We start from the raw sequence: 20,943 nt of genomic DNA on the forward strand, positions 1-20,943 counted from the left end.
AGCTTAAGCGCACTGTTCTAAGGGCTAATTGTTAGACGCAGAAAAAACATAGCACATCGTGGATAAGTTAATCGTCATCGGTCCGAACGTCGTCAACCTTACAATCTGCTGACTAACACCTGCACCGATCGTGCGATTTGTGATCCATCGTACGACCGCGAAGGCTATCGATTTACAATAATGATGTTTGTGTGTAAGTGGGGGCGGAGGAGTGCTGGGCGGTTTTAGAAGATGCAGTTGTAGCAACAAAACAAAACATCCCTCCCCGGGTCGGTCACTCGACCACGACCACGACAAACCAAATGCGGCACACACGCGTTTTTTAAGGGCAATTTCGTGCCCCACCGTTATGCTGACCGAGCACCTTTTTTGACGACCTTTTTGACACACGTGTAGTACGGTTGCCATAAGCAACGACACGTTAGCCGTGGCTGCATATGACTTTGGGTGCATTTTTATCGTCTCTTGATATGGTGCTTGCCGCTGGTTGGGGAGGGAGGTGGACAATTATTGCCGGCGTCTGAACGTGTGCAATACACAAGTTACGATGGAATGTCTTCCTGCTTCCTAGAATGCGCTAAAAGAATAAAGCAATTATCCGCAGTGCGCGATACTCAATAAACGCGAATTCGCAGTAGGCGATTCCTCTAAATGTGTGTTTTGCAAATGCAAAAACAGCTTCATGTGTGTTTTGCAAATATTTTAATTCTTTGAAATATTTTATGCTCTTTTTGAATTTCTTTAATGTTCTTAATGCAATTTTGCATTAAATTTGTGCAAAAGATACCTGTTTTATAACAAAAAAACTTTAATGCAAAACGCTGTGGCGATATTTTTCAACCTTCGAACCGGTCGTCGAATAGATAAGTCAGTCAATCAATCCTTGCTTAGGGCGACGGTCCATACGAGGCTTGAACCCAGGACGGGTATGTTGTCAAGTCTTCCGAGTTGACGATTATACTCCAGGTAGTGGCGGGTTTACAGTGTTGGGGTCCCTAAGCGGTAAGAATTGTTGAGGCCTTCTGTACATGATTACCTGTGAGTACCCGTAATCCGTCGTGGATAATGTAACATTTCAACTTAAATTTTGTTGCTGTCGGTGGGGGGGTGGTGCTCAGGGTTCGTCTAGCACGGGGTCCCAACGTCCATCACCCACGGGGCCCTCCTTGATAGAGGCTGGACTAAAGTAGATTCGATAGTTTCATGATTAAGATAGATGCTGGTACTATTTTTGGACCCAAATTAAAAAGTTAGCAATATCAGGGCCTGCAATGAGGGCAGAATCTGTTTCAGGACCGATATGGAATATTAATCAGTACAAGGACCGGTATGGGTTTGGTTCCATTACCGGTAGGTACTAGGTTTCAGGATCTGTATGGATTCAGTGTAAGTTCTGGTATGGGTTCGGGATCAACTCCAGAACCGGTACGGCTTTGGGAGCAATTCCAGGACCGGTATAGAGTCAAGATCAATTGCAGGACCGGTGTGGGATCGGCATCAATTCCACGACTGGTATGATGTGAGGATCATTTAAAGCAGTGCTCCCCAACCTTTTTAGGATCGCGGACCACATGGCTTTACATTTGCCGCGGCCCACATCCGTTCAGGGCATACATTTTAAGATTTAGTTCAAAGTTTTTTTTTATCAAACATATGTTTAAATCTCATTCTAGACATTTCTGTTGAACATTTATTACTGATTGTGAGGAAAAATAAAAAAAAGCTTTTCTTTTGCAAAAATAAATTGTTTCGCGGACTACACCTGTTAACGCTACGGACCACAGTTTGGAGAGCACTGAGTGAAAGGACCGGTAATGGGTTAGAATCAGTTCCAAGACCAGTGTGGCTTGTTCTAAGACCTTTATGGGATTGGAATCAGTTCCAGCATCAGTATGATATCTCTAAAATTCCAGCATCGACATGCGTTCATGATTAGGCACAGGATCGGTATGGGTTCTTAACCAGTTTCTCTTAATGTGTCCCTTGGAGTTAAAAATCCCATAGAATTTGCTTTGTCTTTTAAGAAATCCATTGCTCGCATCCTAAAGATATAAAAATGTCTTGAAATTAGCTTGCATAACCCTGTAACCGAGCTAAATTAATTAATTTTGAAGAAAATAAAGAAAAAGTAAGATTTATAAAAATCAATAAAAGTAGTTTTACATAATAAATAAGTAATCGCGCATAATGGAATAATAATAACATTTCTGAGTGTTTACTTACCTTCACTGTGGCATTGAAAAAGGGTGCAACATTGAAAAATTTCTTAAAATGAAAATGCAAGTTATAACCAAATTTTCACGAACAATTCATACCTAGAACGAGAAGAATATGTTTAACCCGGACAAGATCTTCCATCAAAAGCCGGTTTTCCTTCTCTGGGTATTCTATCAACAACATCAATCCACACACACACATACACGCTGTTGTAACAATATCGCCATCCGCATGGGGTTTATTCCTTTCAATTATTGTTTCTGCCAGCAAACTCTCTGTCTCTCTGTCTCTCTCTCTCTCATCTCTCCCTGTCGTGTGGTGCGAGCCGGTGTCGGTTAGATTATTACCACCGTAAGAGTAATACTCCAACCGTACCATTTAACTTCAAAAATATTGTGCCTTAAATCTCGCGACTCGTTGCCCTGCGCGCATGCCGCTGTGTGCCGCCAGCTGCTCTTCGAAAAAAGGGAACATCAATAAAACAGTGTGAATTCGATTAAGCGCAAAAGAAACCATGAGCACGGATTTCCATCGCCGCGGACACTTTTCCTTTTTTTTTGCGTGTCTTGTTGCGTGTCTTCGTTGCGTGCGCCTCCGTCGTCCGAGATTTCGTCTTCGTCTTATTGCTCCGCGGGATCCACTTCCTTGCTCCACCCACATTGCCTTACAGTGTTTACACAGTTCCGCTGGTTCCGTCGCCTCAGCCGTCCGGATTTCAGGCCATCTTGTTAATAATGGCCGCCTGCACGGAATTGATCTGCGTCGCCAGCTTCTCGATCGCGATGTCCCGCTCGCCGCAGCGGGCCTCTTTGTTCAATTCCAGCACCTGGTTCACCTGATCGATACGACCCTGAATCGTGCTGCATGAGATGAAAGGTGAACAGGTGAATTAAACTCACATAAAACCCAGCCACTCACACACACGCGCGCGCGCGCGTGCCTCCCCACCACTTACTTGTCCAGTATGCAGGACACGAGCAAACTTTCCACCTCGGCCGGCTCGATGTTCAGCTCGCTCGAGATGAACGGTATCGTGATCTTCGTGTACGGCCGGATCAGCTTGATCAGCACCTGGGTGCGGATGTTGCGCAGCAAGTCCTCGATGTGCTCGCGGATGAACTGGTCCGCCATGATGTTGTTCCGATTGTTGCGCAGGATCGCCTCGAACTCCATGATGTCGTTGTTCTGGTACGCCATCACCAGATTCGTCATCGCCAGTATCTCCGGATCGTTCTTGTACGGTTTCGCCTCCTGCGAGTCGAACGGGTTGATGCCCGACTTCATCAGCATGTTCGCGAGCACCAGATACTTGAGACAGGTCGTTCGCCGCGACGAGCCCGACTCGTCGTAGTTTTTGAACGCCTCGAAAAAGTCCGTGTGCGCCTTCTCGAACTCGCCCTCGCGCAGATGCATCTTGCCGCCGCACTCCCGTATCACGCCCATGATCAGCGGGTGCGGGATGGCCGACTTGATGTGCAGCGACTGCTCGTACAGTGCCTTCAGCTTTTTGTTGTTCTTCTGCACCGTGTACATCTGGATCTCGAGCGCGTAAATTTCCAGCAGCTGCGTGCCCTTCTTCAGATCGTCCTCGCCGTCATCGGTCTGGCAGGATTGGTGCAGCTGTTTGAGGATTTTCTGCAGCTTGCCGAAATCGTTCCGGTCGAAGTAAAGCTTGCCCAGTTTGGTGTTCGTCTTGAACCACAGCCGATCGTTCTTCGCGTCCTTCAGTGCTTCCAGCGTGGTTTCGTAGAAATTTTGCAACAGCTCCATCTGTGGAAAAAGAAGGAAAACATAGCGCAGTGCAACCGTAAGCACTTTTGCAGGTGATTTTCCCCCGCTGGCCCCGGCCACTTACATTTTTCGACGTGGAAATGTAATCCAGAATAGAGTTGATCGATTTCTCCGAATGGTTGCGGGTGACCGCACTCTTGATGTACGTAAGCAGCTGCTTGTACCGTGCCATCATTTCCTGGTAGTTTTGCAGCTTAAAGTTTAGCTTGATCATCTGTTTCAGCGCCTTGAAGCCCCATTCGCCCTTCTCGCCGTTCTCCAGGTCCAGCACCTTCTGGAACGATTTCAGCGCGTCCTGGGGCGCTTCCTCCTTCAGCGCTTTGCTGTTGTAGTACTGATTTTCCAGATCCACGTCCGGTTCCGAGTTGCTGTCTTCGGAGTATTCCTGCGAGTAGAGGTAAAAATGCATTACTCCTTCTTGTTTATTCGCCGATAATATCGTGCGGCTAGGTCGATCTACGACGGCTGTGTGTATTTCCACACCGGGCCACTGGGCAGTGAGTTGCAGCAGCAGAATGCACAGTGCAATCGATCGATCGGTGTTGTCGGTGGTTGCTTGATATGCACACGGTGCAAGCAGCAGCCGAACACCGGGTCCCACCATCATCATAACACGGCGAGAATGTGTATGCCGCAAGTCTCTTACCAATCCGTAATCATCGTCGTCGTCGTCGCACATGAAATCGTCATCGATGTCGGACATGGCGGTGGCTGTATCGCTAGCTTTTCTTGCTTAGCCCCTCACAAACTGCAACAAACCAGAGAGCTTTACCACTTTCGCACCGTTTCTTATCACGCAAATGCTCATCAATTGAACAATTATTCAACACAGAAGAGCAAGAGAGCTCGGAAAAGTCGCGTTCGTTTTGCTTGTGGGCAAAGAAGCATGTAGAATGGGGTGGGGGGGGAGGTAGCGGCGCAACTGTCACCGATGACAGCGCGTTCCGTGATGTCAACAAGGGGTAGGAATGTAGCTAATTTAAAATGGAGAAACCACAACAAAAGCGCGGCAAATTTAATTCTAACAATTTTCGATGTACATAACAAAGCACTCAAATTTGTTTTACTTTTCATTGTATTTTATTATAAAAACACTCCCATTACATCACTCATGGCGATTACAATCGAATTAAAACCGTTCGCATGCAAGTGTACGTCTTCACGGCGAGTCATTTTTTTAAATAAAACCGTTAGTTTACGATTAGAACGATTCTGCAATAGCAGAACTGTTTAAGGAACATTCAATTGATCATTAAATTATTTGCCACATTAATCACACTCAGAAAGGCCCGAACAGGGTATTTTAAATTGTCACCATTATCGTACCCCTGCGGTAAGTGTGCCAGGCAAGTAAAATCTTACAATTAGAGTTTGTTGTTTTGCTGCGTTTGTTAAACCACAGCGTGCAGCTGATGCTGCTTCTGCATGCACGAAAAAAGGTAATATACGGGACAACCGTATCTACCGGAATATTATTAAGTTTGATTTAAAAATCTTCAACTGGCTCGAGCGCTGCTTCATCCTCTTCATCCTCGTAAAGCGCATGCATGACAGTCTCAAAATGCTCCAGAAAGTACACGATCGTACTGTAGTCACTGTATCGTAGGTATTTGTTCAATTCCTTCGGCACAGGCAATAGGTTCAACCGCTCGAAGAACAGAGACTTAACATCGGTCGCTTTCATCCCCTGCAGTACGGCTTCCCGCACGGCATCCCGGGCGGCACGTTTTAGTGTGAAAATTTGCCTCAACGGCACGCCAATCGGTAGCAACTGAATCGTATTCCACGTGCCGAACAGGTGCACGAACCAGTACAGCAGCCGATAGCCGTGCAGGTAGGCCATACCGATCGCGTCCGGTCGCATCAGTATGGTGGTGCAGTACCGCAGCAAAGGGAACACTACGATCGCTCGGCTATGCTGATCGTCCGGCGTCATCAGCAGCTGAACAATATCATCGGCTGTGTCGTTGTACATCGTCATGAGACACTCGATCGCACGGTGATATGCTGCATTGTACAGTGTGCCGACGTCTCGCACCTGCATCTGGCAGAGCCCCAGTTGGGCCACACAAAATGCGTACCGCACGCCCACACGTATAACCTTTTGAAAGTATCCCAGCTCTATCGTTTGTGCAAATGTGGCAAAATCGGACAACAGTTGCAGCGTCGCACATGTGTGCTGCTCGGCGGATGGGGTAAATGCGTTGACGTACAGTTCGCCCAGCTGATCGTACCAAACGTCCTGAGCAATTTTGCTCCCCATTTCTTCCAGGATTGGTTCCAGTTGCTTTCTTTTGACCGTTACCGGGGCACATTCGCACAGCACTAGCAGTGCGAGCAGCTCATACTCGGGAAGCAGCCGTTTGTACAAAGAATGGATCTGTACCCGATGCTCCCATATGCGCTCCGTTTCGATGAAATACGGTATCAACGAGGTCGACAAAAAGCTGTGCAGGGCCAGCTTCAGGATGTCGTTCACGTTGTAGCGTCTGGGAGCGGTCGGGTTCGCGATCGGGTGTGCCACATTGAACAACGCCTTAAAGCAAGCGACCTTCTTATCGAAGCTATACGATGCTACTTCCGCAAACCGTTCCATCCCTGTTAGATCGTCTTTCTTCTTGTTGATAAACAAATAGCCTACGTTGCTGGGTCCGTCCAGAAAGCATTGCAACATTTCCACGTTCCCCGTTGCCGTGGTCACGCTGTACAGGGCTGCGAGCGAGCGTTTCACGTATCTGGATTTGTGTTTTGCCTCGTGTAGAATTACTGCCTTCGCGAGATCGACACGGTTTTGATTGACGGCATATTCTAGCGGCGAGGGACTGTTGTACTGTTTCGTATGCTGCATCAGATAGGTGATCAATTTCACCGGAGCTTGCTGATAGCAAGCGAGCTGTAAGGGCGTCATACCATCTTCGGTTTCGGCATCAACGTCCGGCTTGATGAATTCTGCGACCAACTGCACCATTTCGAGATTCCGGCTCATAACTGCATGGTGCAGTATGGTCCAACGTTTGCTGTCCGCCTGCTTTCTAATTTTAGCCTTCCATGTGCCTGCGTTTATGAGTTTCCGTAGCGTCTCGATGTCGCCCGTTACAACTGCCGCCCAGATGTTCGATTGATACACTTTACTGCTTTCCTGTTTGTTCATCGTCAAATGTGGGTGCTGGTAGGCTGCAATGGAATTTAACAAAAAAGAGTTAAGCACAATTGCGGCTACTGTTAAGGAAATTTACTACCGTGCGAGAAACTATAATGACTTTATAAACTATGCTAAACCATACTTACTTATGCTGCACAAAAACTACGCTTTATTGTGGAGTACTTTTTTCAAAAAAATCCAACCCATTCCAGCAAGGGAATCCTCCTCTGCGAACAGTACGTGCACCGGCTTGTTTATGCCGACTGTGTACATTCCCGATACGCAAAGTTAGTCATCGCGATCTTGTACAGTGCCCAAGCTACAAATTCTGTATACAGTATGCTCTCGAGTTACGCAATACACTGTGACGAAAACGATCCCGACAAACTAATTCGAGCAGTTTGTGAGCTTAGCCGAAATGGTCTTACATCTGCACAAAAAAGGAAATGTTTGCAAAGCATTTATAAGTTTTTTTTTCGTTCACACATTTTTTCACAAATAAAAAAAATAACAAAAATTAAAATATAAAAATATAGGAAAATCAAATATCTATAGAAAAAAACGAAGGCTTCAGAACTTCTCTGGTTTGCTCAAAAGATGGCGTTTTATAACTCAGCATTATATGAATGCCATGCTGTCCTTTTATGACAATGTGTTTCGCCTAGGTTCATCTAACATACCATGGTTATATATATCCTTCTAGCTTTCCGAGCAAAAATCTATAAGCCGTGTGGAGTCATTTCAATATGTCTGCCTCTGGGGTTGAACATAGTTCCTTGAAACCTTGCAAGCCCTTCTGGTACTAAACTAAAATATCTACAGTAGAACGTCGATTATTCGGGCAGCTCGGGACCGGACGGTTAGCGGGTAATCGATTTGCACGGATAATGGTCTAAGAAATACCACAAAAATCTGATTGCCCATTTGATTATCGCTGCAAATGTTCGCTGTACGTTTGAACAGCTGTCACATTTATGAAACGCACGGTTAAGCTGCTCCCGGTTAATCCACCCCCGGATAATTGACGTTTTACTGTGTATATATGTTAATAAAGAATATTGCGAATATCAAAGTTTGGAAAAAAATTATAAAACTGGTGTGTCAGTATGATAATTGATGACGAAGGACGGTAACAAGTGTGAAGGAAGGGGAAGGGGGGGATAAGGGAAATATAAAAGGATAGTTAATCTTTACTACGTGGGAACGGTTCATTATAGAATTGAGCCAACGACGGACATGTTGTAACTCGTGTGAACTGACAACTGTACTAAATTATGAATTTTAAATAGAAATCATAAAATTGAGACCTCTAATAAGCTCTTAAAACAAAAAAACATCGCGTTTTGCTTTCATGCGAGCGCTCTGGCACTACGAAACTGTCCCATTTGGAAGGCATCGTACAAGCTTGCAAACTGCTCGAATTTTACAGCGGATGCATTTTTACAGCGGTACTGTGGTACCGATTATTTCTTACATCATATCCGTACGGTGGCCCATAGTGTTATGTTTGTAAACAATCTATATTTAATTAGCATTTGGTGTTGTCAAATATTCGTTCTGTTACTACTAAAAAAACAAATTTTCTTGTGTTTTATTGAGCACGTTTGCTAAACTTTCTTCATTCCTCCGCGATGAACCAAAAAGTGTCAACCGTGAACGATCCGGAATTGCAGGCCAAAGTGAAGAAAAGTAAGCACAAAGCATTATTCCCGTCTGTAGGCCACTCTGCATCAGTAATGATCTTTCTCACCGCCCAATTCTGTTCCACAGCGACTGAAAAAATATCGGAAAACATGCACATCATCGCTAACGAGCCTAGTTTAGCGTTTTACCGCATCCAGGAGCACGTCCGGAAAGTAATCCCGCTCATAGTGGAGCGTCGCGCGGAGGTGGTTCAACTGCAGCAGGATTTACAGGGCAAGTGCTACGATATGGAGTACGCCATAGGGTAGGTGTGGTAACGGGTGAAGAGCTTTACAAAAGGAAAAGCAATAACGCCTTTGAATGCACCCTTCTCCCCTGTGTACAGTGCCGTGAAGGATATTGAGGCCGCCGATACGTCGTTGAAGAATGTCCAAGAATTGCTTAAGAATGCCATCTTTCTCAAGCAACAGCTAAAGTACGTGGAATCTAGACGACCGAAGAAAGACACCAACAGCTCCGTATACAAACGGTTGTCGGCCCACATCACACTGGACCTGCCCGACCTTACCGATCTGTCCGGGGTGGTGCGGGAAACAACCAACCGGGTGGAGCACATGATGTCTCAGGCGCGAAATTCGAACAGTAACATCAACAACAACCCTCCCGCGGGGACGGCCAACTCCACCGCAGGACCGACCGAGTTGCAACGGTCCTACACAACGCTACACTGAAGCCAAACGCTTGTCGTGGTTGCTTCGAAAAGTTACGCATCAGTTTCGTTCCTTTTCATTTTCCCTATCTGTGATGTTACTTTTGTTCACGCCCTTGTTTTCTCGACATTCCTCGAAGAGGAGATGAAAAAAACGACAAAAATTTAGTATTATAGAGGACACCGTTCCGGGATAGTGCGGAACGGCTAAATAAAATGGGTTTATTATTTAACGCTATCTCACATCGCGTACAGAGCAGCCTACTCGTACTTGACCTTCTTCAGCTGTTTCCGATCGGTAATGTGCTTAATTTTCAGCTTGCCCTCCTTCTCCTTGTTGAGCGTCTTGAAGTGGCCCATTCCACGGTTGCCGGGTCGCCGCTCGGAGTTGTGCAGCTTGAAGCTCTTGCCAAAGTCAACGTACGGTGGCTGGGTGAAGCCAAAGTTCTTCGCCACCTGCACCAGATCGAGATTGGCTATGTTGAACACGTCCTTCATGTGGTGCCCTTCGTACGCACGCACGTACGTCTTGAACGCCAGCTTGCCCGACTGGTTCAGGAAATAGTTCTTCGCCATCAAATTTTCGAGCTGCAGCTGAATGTCCGCTATTTTGCTCCAGGAGAACTCGAACTCGTTCAGCGGTACCTTCGCTTGCTTGAGATACTTCAAGAAGCCAACCTCTTCCGGACGGAGCATTAGCAGCGCATGACCGCACAGGTCCTCCCCACGAGCCGTACGACCGACGCGATGGATGTACTCCTTGGTATCGTTCGGTGGATCGTACTGCACGATCCAATCGACGGCAGGAATATCGAGCCCACGGGCGGCCACATCCGTGCAGAGCAGTATACCCGTCTCGGCGTTACAGAACTGGAAAAATACCGACGTACGCTTCGATTGCTTTTGTTTGCCCTGTAGCAACAAGAAAATAGAGTATTAGGACCATTTTTCTTAAATATTATTACACTTCCAATGATACATACGTGAATCGACATCACCGGCAGATCGATGTAGTTGAACAGCTCGTGATGGAACTTGACGGACAGGCAGGAGGAAAAGAAAACCATCACCTTCTTCTTGCGGTTCTTCTTCAGGAAGGTGAACAGCACGAGCAGACGCCGCTCGGAGGGACACACGATGTAGCCCTGTTCCAGCCCCGTCACCGTTGCTTCCTTCTTGTTATCATCCACACCGACGTAGATGGGTTCCGATTTCAGGGCGAGCTTTCCCAGCTCTTCCAGACGCGATGACTGTGTGGCGGAAAACAACATGGTTTGGCGCTTTTCTGTAACAAAAATAAACCTCATTAAATCTGCCCTCTAAACCCTTCCCCTTCGCTCTACTTACTCGGCAAAATGCTAATGATCTGTTTTAGGTCCTCCTCGAACCCGATCTCCAGGATGCGATCGCACTCATCGATAATCAAGCACTGCAAGTTCTTGAACAGGAAGTTGGGCGTTGATTTCAGATGGTCCAGCAACCGGCCCGGCGTCGCCACGATAATGTTGATGCCCTTTTCCAGCTTCTCGTTCTCGGTGTGACGGCTTGCTCCTCCCATCAGCAGCCCATACGTCTGACAGTGGTACGTCATTAGCTCCTTCAGGACGCCGAAAATCTGCATCGCCAGCTCGCGCGTCGGCGAGATGACGATGACGCCCGCTCCGTTGCGCGGCTTGAAGCGCAGCTTGTGGATCAGCTCGACGGCGGGAATGAGGAAGGCCAACGTTTTACCACTGCCCGTTTTGGCCGAACCGATCAAATCTCTACCCTCCAGCAGTGGCGGTATCGATTTGGCCTGAATTTCCGTCATCTTGGTGAATCCCATCTCACCGATCGCTTTCATCGTCTGGTCCGACACTTTGCCCTCGAGCGACTTGAACTCCCGGTTACCGAGGATGATCTCGTACGCACTGTTCGTCATCGACGGAACGGTTTCTTCCTGCTCGACTTCCTTGTCTTCCCCGTTAGTATCGGCTTCTTCGCCGTTCTGCTCTTCCTCCTCCTCATCATCAGTATCATCTTTAGGCCGCTTCACACCTACAAAAAGGGACATTATTCACACCAGATTTCAAAACGTGTCTTTACATTCTAGCATCCATAGAGAAGTCCCAAATGCTTTTCCCTGCTTACCTCGGCCAACTGCCACGTCCTGTTCATCCTCCTCCTGTTGTGGGATTTTATTCTTTTTCTTCAGCTTTTGTTTGCCTTTCGGCGTTGCTTCCTCCGCCTCGTAATTTTCCTCCAAGTCTTCTACGGAGGCTGAAAGATTTAGAAGCAAGTTGTAAGGTACCGTAAACAAGAAGCACATTGTGTGCGTCCCCGGCGCTTTCCGTACACATCCCGCTTCGTAAAACGCATTTTCCAACTTACCATGTCCGTTTTTCGCATTTCCATTGATGACCGGAGATATTTTCTGCTTGTTTTTCTTTCCCATAGCACAATCTTTGTAATTTAACACAGTTTATTAGATGGAAAAATCCAGAAAAGCAATCGTTCTGCTCGCGCTCGCGGAATTCGGCGAAACACACGTGCAAAGTGACAGCTGAATGTTGCTGTTCGAAGCAGAGTGACCAGAAATACCGATTTATCTGTATTCCTACCGATTTTTTATATGCCTACCGATTCACAGATAAGCCTCCTAAAACGACCGATTTTTCATTTAACCTGCCGAAAATCACAGATATTTGATTTTTCAGTCGTTTAAGCTTAATCTGTGGCGCATGGGATGCTGTTTCAAGGATTGTTAACCTCATTTGTTACTTATCGCGCTGATGCCCCAAGTGCCACAAATCCACTAAACGACCACTAAACGGCTTCTAAACGACTCAAGTTCTCTACCTAAACGGAATATAGAAAGACTTCGTTTAGCAGACGGCAAACGACTCATGCATTCTAAAAATAGCGATAAAGCTGGTGGCGCTCTCTGTTGGTGGGATACCCCAACCAGTTGAGCTTCATCGCTTGGAGGAGAGCTTTCTCATATCCTCTGTACTGTTGTATGGTTTCGCATTGAAGTTATGCATCGCTAGAACTAGAACGGCGATACGATTGTTTAAATACTAAACTCCAACGGAAACCACCAGCACTGAAGCAAGTGAGATTTGAGTAATGGTCGTTGGTGTTGATACCCGCGTATCTGACCACACGACCATTCATATAGATTTTTGCTCAGAAAGTTAGAAGGCTATATAGGTCATGATAAGATGAAACTTGTCGAAACACATCGCGAGAAAAGGATAGCAATATAATGATGAGTTGTAATACGCCATCTATTGATCAAACCAATGAAGCTGTGGAGCTTTCATTTTTTTTACTATGGATATTCAATTTTCCAGTCGTTTAAGCTTAATCTGTGGCGCTTGGGTATATAATAGGTATTATAGCGAAACACATTGCAAGAAAAGGATAGCAATATAATAATGAGTTGTAATACGCCATGTATTGATCAAACCAATGAAGCTGTGGAGGTTTCATTTTTTTCTATGGTCAATTTTCATTTTTTTTTCAAATTTTTTCAATCGTTTAAGCTTAATCTGTGGTGCTTGGGAACAACACAGTTCCCTAGCAAAATCTGATATATAGGAAACAATTATTGAATCCGTTCAGTCAGCGAGCAAGGAGAAGTGTACGAAGCGAACCAAATATGAATTTATACTGAAAGTGAGGAATTTATCAGAGTGCCAGTGCATATGTCCTTTGCTCCTGTTCAACGGACCATGAAAATATCTCAAATATCGAGTAAAATTGTGAAAATTTTGGATAAAGTTAGTAGTGAGTCCATAGAAAAATCATATAAGCATCCAGTTTGTTATGGATCTAACTGTCAAACCAGGGCTTCTTCCTATTTTCGTTATTAGACGTCAAATTGCACTGGATAAGCCCACCTGATATATCAACTCATTTTGCATTTAACCTTTGTTTCTATGACCAAAAATACACCCCCATCTTTATGATCACCTACCCGGATAGGTCATACATTTTGTATGAGAAATTGCACTTTTGCGTTATAAATTGATCATATCTTCTCTTTTAGTTATTGAAATAACTTCAAATTTTCAGGAAAGCTGCATGTAGAAAATTACACCGGGTGTGAAATTGGAGGAAAACTTGTGATATTTTGGGAATAAGAAAATAAAGTGTAGAAGGTTGAACTTTCACTTTCACTATTGATGGCTGTTCGAGAATTGAAAGCATTCAGCGCCTCTTTACCAGGATTGCTTTTCGTCGTTTGTTTGGTGCTGCCTCACTACCTCCCTATGAAACGCCATTGCAGTTATTAAATCTTCACTCTTTAAGCTTCCACCGCCAAGTGTTTCAGGCTTGTTTTATTGGTGGCTTATTACTTTCTGCTACTGATGCTCCTGATTTACTCTCGTCCATCTCGCTGTATGTTCCCTCTCGTTCTCTTCGTCCACGTGATCCTCTGTCAATTGAAACACGTCATACTCTTTATACTTTCAATGACCCTCTTCTGTCCTGTTTCAGGTTGTTTAACCACTTTTACTATCTCTTTGATTTCGACTCCTCTCTACGCTCTACCCTTGTTTTTTTCTTTTCTTTCTTGCTAGGTCCAGACTAGGTTAGTTAGGCTTAGTTTTTCATGAATTATTTTGTTTATTTGTTAGTATTTAATTAGTTTTAAGTCTATTATATTTAGCCTTGATGGCGGATATTGTATTAAATAAATGAAATGAAATGAAATGAAATGAAATGAAAATGTATGACCTACCCGGGTAGGTGGTCATAAAGATGAGGGTGTATTTTTGGTCTTAGAAACGAAGGTTAAATGGTTGCGTTTTCAACAGAGCTCCTGCCGAAATCTGCCAATATAATCTGGCCACACTGGCCCACAGAGCAAAAGCTCGCTCGAAAGGTCAATAACCGTCGCCAAACGTCAAAAACGACCGTCGCCAGCGCCTCGAAATCGTTGCGAGTTTCGCTCGCTGGCGACGTCGGTTTGCAGTACATGCGACGCCAGTTTTGACGTTTTGCGACGGTTTTGCGACGGTGGCCGCCAAAAAGTTCGCCTTGCCCTGTGGGCAAAGTGACCAGAAATATCGATGTATATATATATATATATATATATATATATATATATATATATATATATATATATATATATATATATATATATATATATATATATATATATATATATATATATATATATATATATATATATATTTTTTTTTTTTTTATTGTACCGGCTTTTGTTTTGTTCAAACTTTGATAATTTTAATGTACCGAAATATTCGATCATATTGTTTTCTTTCTCAAAAAGTTTTAATTCGTTGAAATGGAAAGTGCTGTTTCAGTTTTTTTTTATTTGTTTTCCTTCCAACCGCTGTCAAATGTGTTTTCTTTTCTTTACGTAAACAAACGAACTACGCTTCCGCGGTGCCCGAAAATACGAGCGATTTACATTTTAATTAAACATGCAACAGTCGTCGGCAGTGGAGCTATCTAAAGCAACTTTACGTATGTCGTTTATGGAGTGAAAGTGTGTTAGCCGTTCTATCGTAAACTGTACACAATAATGTTCCGGAAGGTTACCACAGGTAAGTTTATCTTCGTTTTACTCGCTCGTATCGTGAAGAGATAAGCCATTATTTTATCATTATTCTCGAAGCATTCAACTCTCGCTGCGCACTTTCACGGTCGTTCAGTGTGTGCGAACTGTCCAAGGAACACCAACAAGTCCAGCAGCTATGCCGTCAGTTCAGCGAGCGAGAATTAAAACCCGCCGCAAGTGCCATCGATCGTAACGGAACGTTCCCGGAGCAGCACATCGCCAAGCTGGCGGAGCTGGGGCTGATGCGCGTTACCGTGGCGCCACTGTATGGTGGATCCGGTTTGGATATGCTTTCCCTTTCGCTGGTAGTCGAGGAACTTTCCCGGGGATGCGGAAGCACCGGCTCGATAGTGTCCATCCACAACTGCCTTTATGCCAACCTGTTGCATCGCCTCGGTACGGACGATCAGAGGGCACGATTTTTCAACAAATACGAAAGCAAAACCATCGGAGCGTTCGCTCTTAGTGAGGCAGGGGCTGGCTCGGACGTGGCCGCTATGACGACCAGAGCCACCAGGGATGCCGATGGAAGCTGGATACTGAACGGCACAAAGGCCTGGGTAACATCGGGCATCGAATCGGTGGCGGCGATCGTATTTGCCACCGTCGATCCAGCGCTAAAGTATAAGGGCATAACGGCATTTCTGGTCGATTTTGACAGTGGCGCACTGGCCGGAGTACATCGGGGCCGCCCGGAAGACAAGCTGGGAATTCGTGGTACATCCACGTGCGATTTGATGCTGGAAAACGTGCGTGTACCGGAAGCAAACGTTCTTGGTACCGTCGGTGGCGGTATGCGCATTGCGATGGAACAGCTGGATCGTGCACGAATTGGCATCGCCTCGCAAGCAATCGGAATAGGTCAAGCCGCTCTAGAAACGGCCGTAGAATATGCAAAGCAGCGTACCGCGTTCGGTGGTACACTGATAGACCTTCCTGCCGTGCGTACCAGAATAGCCGTAATGGGCACACGGCTTGAAATGGCCCGACTGCTAGTTCGTAAAGCGGCCGGTGAGATTGACCGTGGACTGCGCGCGACAAAGGCTTGTTCGATGGCCAAATGGATCGCCGGAGAAACGGCAACGTATGCGGCCCATGGTTGTCAGCAAATTTTGGGTGGCATGGGGTACGTGAAAAGCCTGCCGGCCGAGCGGTATTATCGCGATGCACGCATTACCGAGATATATGGCGGTGTGACCGACGTGCAGAAAGCGATCGTAGCGGACCAAATCATCAAGGAGCTGGAATGATATTGTACTCTGCTGTAGAGGTGGTGGGTAAGTGTGAGAGAGAAACACAATTTAATTGTGTTTTTACAACAAATTTTCCATTTACGATTAATGGCGAGAGTCTGAAAGACTAGGAGGTGTATTTTTGAATTATTTTTACTACTGTAACGTGCAAATATAAAAAAAAGTATACAAGACTATGCTGTAATATTCTAGCCGAAATTAACATAAGCATTGGTACATGTAGTAATTACTGTAATCGTCCCAGAATTATTGGATGTACTTTTTTCATTCATTTTTTTGTTGTAACTTACAACCGGAGTAACTTGCGATGCTTCTGAGAGTTACCAAATTCATCCCTGTTCCATAATGTAAAGCTCCTTAATTTTCGAATTTATTTAATTCTAAAGAGGAGTTTAGCATTAAAAAGTCGCATTCTAGTACGATTAGAGAAGTAGCCAACACATTTTGGGTAACAAGTTTGGAAATAATTTGAAAGCATCACAATTATTCTTTTTTCCTCTATTCTTAACAATTTTATATTCATTGTCGTATTAATATAGGTATTGTAATATGTTTAAACCTTGCAAGAACTGAAAAAGATGAAGGTGAAATGGTCATTTTGTTCAGTTAAGATGACGTACAAGGTTTAAATGTGATGTTTTGCAGCATGTTGGTACCAGTCCCATATTGTCTAGTGGTTAGGATATCCGGCTCTCACCCGGAAGGCCCGGGTTCGATTCCCGGTATGGGAAACTACTTTTTTGTGCCCATTGTTTACTCCTCGATTGTCAAAATGAGTTTTAATCGTTTTCGTATTTTTCAAAATTATTGTTTATTAATCAACCGTAAACATGTTCCGTTATGGATGAAAAAGCAAAAAAAAATGTACTCGATCTAAGCGCATGTTAGGCATCTCGAACAAAACTTTATTTTGAATTTTACACTTCTTTTTGCGCATAGCTAACTGAACCGTGTAGAATACGCTGGCGTGATAGCAAGCAATTATCTGTTTCGGTATTGTATGTAAAATTATGCTTTAAATTAAACATTAAGTAAACAAACACTGGGGGGAAAGGGATAGAAAGGCGATCGCTATCATATAAAGCGTTTAGTGTCATTTAAATTTCCAAATGCATATTATTCTTCCACGCCTAGTAACTCCGATTTGTTTCTGATTTACTTCGCGCTCGCTTCTTGCTGCTCAAATCGTGGATACTTTTGTTCCACCTCGGCCCAGCTTGTGCGTCCTGTTGCTAGATCACGAATAGTGTTTGCAACTTCATCCAACTAAAATTAGATTAAAAACACAATGGGAAACGTTACAAAGGGCATTTACATAAGGGAGATTAAAGTAACACTTACTCCAATGCGAACTTGCTTCATCGAGTCCCGTTCGCGCAGCGTCACCGTATGCGGTTCCTTCAGCGTGTCGAAATCGATCGTAATTCCGTACGGAATGGCAATCTCGTCCGTGCGTGCATAACGACGACCGATCGAACCGCTCGAATCATCCACCTTGTGCGACACGTCGACGGATGTGAGGGCCGAAGCTAGAAGTAAGACAATGAATCCATCATTAACACAATTTCATTTAGATATGCGATGAAAATAGCTCTGGTTCTAATACTTACAAATCTTCTTCACAAACGGTGCAAACTCGGCATTGTTACTCAGCGGAAGCACGGAGCACTTCAACGGAGCCACAACTGGTGGCAGCGAGAAGTAGCTGCGCTGTTCGTCGCCTTCGCGCATCCGGAAGCTATGCTCCAGCAGTGAGTACATAATGCGACCAATGCCGAACGAAGGCTCAATGACGCTCGGGGTGATCTCTTCAACGTGCACCGTCTTGGAGGTAGTTTTCACCGCAATCAGATCGTTCGTTAGCTTCACATCGGTGCCATTGACCGCCAGCAAATGCTCCCCACTGTCACCGAGACTCTTGCCAATGGTCTCAACCTCACCCAGGCTCAGCTTTGCCAGCGCCTCTGTAATGGCCTTCGCTTCCTTCTTGAACGCCTTCCCGATGGCGGCCTTGTTCGGCACAACTTCTGTCACTTCGATCGTTTTCGGTGCGGGTAGCTTTTTCTCCGCCACCAGCTTCACTCCCGTCGCGTTCGTGTGCTGCGTCAGATCGTACGCAGACCGATCGGCACATCCGACGCACTCGATCCATCCGTAGCTGGTGAGACATTCCGCATCCCAGCAATCGCACGCGTAATGTGCCATCTCGTTGCCCATGTGCTGCCGGAACCGCAGCCGGTCGGGCAAAATGCCAATCCGGTGCAGGTACATCTGTATGCGGGCCATAAAGTAGCCGAGCGTTTCGTTCGCGACCAGACCACTCGCTACGGCATCACCGATCCGGATCTGCTGGGCACTCTTTCCGTCCATCTGGTTGCAGGCGGAGTAGAGCGTCATTACCGTGTCCGCGACGTTCTCGAACTTAGGATGGTTTTTGGCCTGCGGATCGCAGAAGTGTTCGATCTCGCACATGGTAAACTCGCGCACCCGGATCAGACCGGAGCGGGGTGAAATTTCATTCCGGAAGCTGTTGCCGATCTGGGCCGCAGCGAACGGTAGCCGGCCCTGGTTGAACTCGAGCAGTCGCTTGAAGTTCACGAAAATTCCCTGCGCCGTTTCGGGACGCAGGAAACCTTTCACCAACCCGGTCGGTCCGATCTGCGTGCCGAACATTAGGTTGAACTCGATCGGCTCCGTCAGATCGTTACCGGTGATGGGCGATTTCATGTTGTACTTCCGCAGAATCGCTGCCATCTCGTCCTTGGTCATGCCGTCCAGCTTGATCACGATATCAGCACACTCGTCCTTCAGCTCCGCCGTCGCATCCTTGGCCGCTGCCAGCTTCTCCAGGTGATTTTTAATCAGATGGTCCAGCCGGAAACATTCACCATTCTTGACGTCCTTCGTCATCAGATCGGCAAAGCGATCGACATGGCCGGACGCCTTCAGGACCGGTTCCGGCGTCAGGATGGAACAATCCACCTCAAGCATCTGCTCCTCGAGCACGAAGAACTGACGCCACGTGTTGATCATGTTGGACTTGAGCGCACAGCCCATCGGTCCAAAGTCGTACTGGCCGGTAATGCCACCGTAGATGGCAAAGCTTTGGTCGTAGAAGAACCGTCGCTTCAGCAGATCCTCCATACGGGCCCGATCGAAGCTGGCCACCTGGGGAGCGAGGCTCAATTCACGATCTTCAAGCACCTTCTTGCGCGCCTTCAGCTCATTGACCGCTTTCTTCACGTCAATTTCTGGAGCACCTTCACTTTTGAGCTTGCGTACCAGGTCGCCCTACCGGTGGTACGCGCGTGTGGTGAAAGGAAGATAGAAAATTGCATTATTAGAAACGCAAATTTAGAAAGGCTGCATCAAATGCATCTCGAATGGCCACCTACCTGCTCCTTAACAGCTTCACGCAACGGCGCCAGCTCTGCCTCAATCTTTGGATCAGTCATGTTTTCCAACAGCTGGAGACGAAGCTTCACGTCACGATGCTTTTTGTTCGAACCCCAATTGAAGGGCTTTCTGAATGAGGGGTCGCTTTGGCTGGCTGCTACCGCGTACGAGCGACTCAGTACCGCTGGATTCCACTCGATGTGTCGTCGGGGGATTGGCTGTTGCTGTAGCTTTGTGGACGAACTGACGATTAATCGAACGCAACGGGGAGGAGATACTAAGGAGGATAAGTGTCGCACTGCTGCTCCGGGGCTGCTGCCGCCTCGAGGAACTAATCTACTGAGGAAGTTGAGAAAAAGCTGAGTGGACATTTACGAACGCAATCCACCACCATCCGTTGGAACAATGGTCACCAACAGTTGCTGTGGGAGACGGGGCCAAACTTTAGGGGGTTTGGCCTTTTAATTAGAGCACGTTTTAAATTACTTTATGCACCGAAAAATACAGCAGTAGCTTCACGTTTCTACACCGGCAATATATTTTTTTGCTGCCAATTTGCTGACGTTTGTGTGACAGCAGGGCAGTTCAGAATACACGACCCAATGAACATTTCGAGCTGCTTTCAATGGGTGTTTGGAATTCGAGCACATACGTGATTTAGTGCGCTCGATAGGTGAATTTATTGTTTTATGTGCAAAAATTGTATTTTGCAAAGTATAAATCTGCTGAAACCGACTATATTCATCCTAATTTATGGAATTTCACTTAGTTTAATAACTACAATCATATATTTGGCAAAACTAAAGAGTTCTCTTTGGCTCGGGCTGTTAAGCGCCTTAAGGTATGCAATATGAAGTGTAACATTACTTTTTATTAATTATGGGGTTTCAATAACGGAACTGCACGATTCCGGAGCCGATTTCGTTTCTGGAATCGATTTCGATACTGGACCCGTAATCAGAATTTTCTCCGGAAATGGAAAGGACATCGAAATTGGAACCTGAATCTGTTTCAGAAGCAGAATTAGTTCCGTGATTTCTATGAGCTCATTTAGATACATGCAATTGCATTTGGATCCTTTGCGGCTATCGATAAAATCGTAGTTGCATACGACCCAATCACCTATTCTCATGGAGGTGTTAAAATCGATTCTGTTTCCGGAGCCGATTCTGATTTTGGAACCGAATTCGATTACAAAGCCGATTCTGATTTCTTAGCC

The 20,943-nt window shown here is 45.7% G+C and overlaps 6 protein-coding genes and 1 non-coding gene across 7 annotated transcripts; 3 read left to right on the forward strand and 4 right to left on the reverse strand.

Annotated features, from left to right (window-relative positions):
* Positions 1–2,419: 2,419 nt before the first annotated feature.
* LOC120903146 (COP9 signalosome complex subunit 2) lies at positions 2,420–4,711 on the reverse strand. Its single transcript, XM_040312396.1, has 4 exons — positions 4,655–4,711; positions 4,073–4,393; positions 3,173–3,987; positions 2,420–3,077 (listed from the first exon to the last, which is right to left on the reverse strand). Exons 1-4 carry the CDS (start codon positions 4,709–4,711, stop codon positions 2,933–2,935), a joined length of 1,338 nt encoding a protein of 445 aa, XP_040168330.1. The 3' UTR covers positions 2,420–2,932.
* Positions 4,712–5,106: 395 nt separating this feature from the next.
* On the reverse strand, positions 5,107–7,412 carry LOC120904489. The gene is made up of 2 exons (XM_040314498.1): positions 7,297–7,412; positions 5,107–7,182 (listed from the first exon to the last, which is right to left on the reverse strand). The coding sequence occupies exon 2, from the start codon at positions 7,157–7,159 to the stop codon at positions 5,495–5,497; it is 1,665 nt and encodes a 554-aa protein (XP_040170432.1). The 5' UTR covers positions 7,160–7,182; positions 7,297–7,412; the 3' UTR covers positions 5,107–5,494.
* Positions 7,413–8,660: 1,248 nt separating this feature from the next.
* LOC120903029 (BLOC-1-related complex subunit 8 homolog) lies at positions 8,661–9,762 on the forward strand. The gene is made up of 3 exons (XM_040312209.1): positions 8,661–8,839; positions 8,921–9,098; positions 9,180–9,762. Exons 1-3 carry the CDS (start codon positions 8,782–8,784, stop codon positions 9,523–9,525), a joined length of 582 nt encoding a protein of 193 aa, XP_040168143.1. The 5' UTR covers positions 8,661–8,781; the 3' UTR covers positions 9,526–9,762.
* On the reverse strand, positions 9,668–12,049 carry LOC120903028 (probable ATP-dependent RNA helicase pitchoune). Its single transcript, XM_040312208.1, has 5 exons — positions 11,874–12,049; positions 11,634–11,762; positions 10,851–11,540; positions 10,487–10,788; positions 9,668–10,415 (listed from the first exon to the last, which is right to left on the reverse strand). Exons 1-5 carry the CDS (start codon positions 11,935–11,937, stop codon positions 9,765–9,767), a joined length of 1,836 nt encoding a protein of 611 aa, XP_040168142.1. The 5' UTR covers positions 11,938–12,049; the 3' UTR covers positions 9,668–9,764.
* Positions 12,050–14,843: 2,794 nt separating this feature from the next.
* LOC120901915 (short-chain specific acyl-CoA dehydrogenase, mitochondrial-like) lies at positions 14,844–16,499 on the forward strand. The gene is made up of 2 exons (XM_040310280.1): positions 14,844–15,061; positions 15,133–16,499. The coding sequence occupies exons 1-2, from the start codon at positions 15,040–15,042 to the stop codon at positions 16,323–16,325; spliced, it is 1,215 nt and encodes a 404-aa protein (XP_040166214.1). The 5' UTR covers positions 14,844–15,039; the 3' UTR covers positions 16,326–16,499.
* Positions 16,500–16,987: 488 nt separating this feature from the next.
* Trnae-cuc lies at positions 16,988–17,059 on the forward strand. Its single transcript has one exon. It is a non-coding gene; the product is annotated as a tRNA-Glu (tRNA).
* A 134-nt stretch (positions 17,060–17,193) lies between these two features.
* Positions 17,194–20,284, reverse strand: LOC120901914 (glycine--tRNA ligase). Its single transcript, XM_040310279.1, has 4 exons — positions 19,724–20,284; positions 17,939–19,619; positions 17,670–17,857; positions 17,194–17,594 (listed from the first exon to the last, which is right to left on the reverse strand). The coding sequence occupies exons 1-4, from the start codon at positions 20,093–20,095 to the stop codon at positions 17,484–17,486; spliced, it is 2,352 nt and encodes a 783-aa protein (XP_040166213.1). The 5' UTR covers positions 20,096–20,284; the 3' UTR covers positions 17,194–17,483.
* Positions 20,285–20,943: the final 659 nt, after the last annotated feature.

Source organism: Anopheles arabiensis, chromosome 3, assembly GCF_016920715.1.
Source record: "Anopheles arabiensis isolate DONGOLA chromosome 3, AaraD3, whole genome shotgun sequence".
Taxonomy (NCBI): Eukaryota; Metazoa; Arthropoda; class Insecta; order Diptera; family Culicidae; genus Anopheles; species Anopheles arabiensis.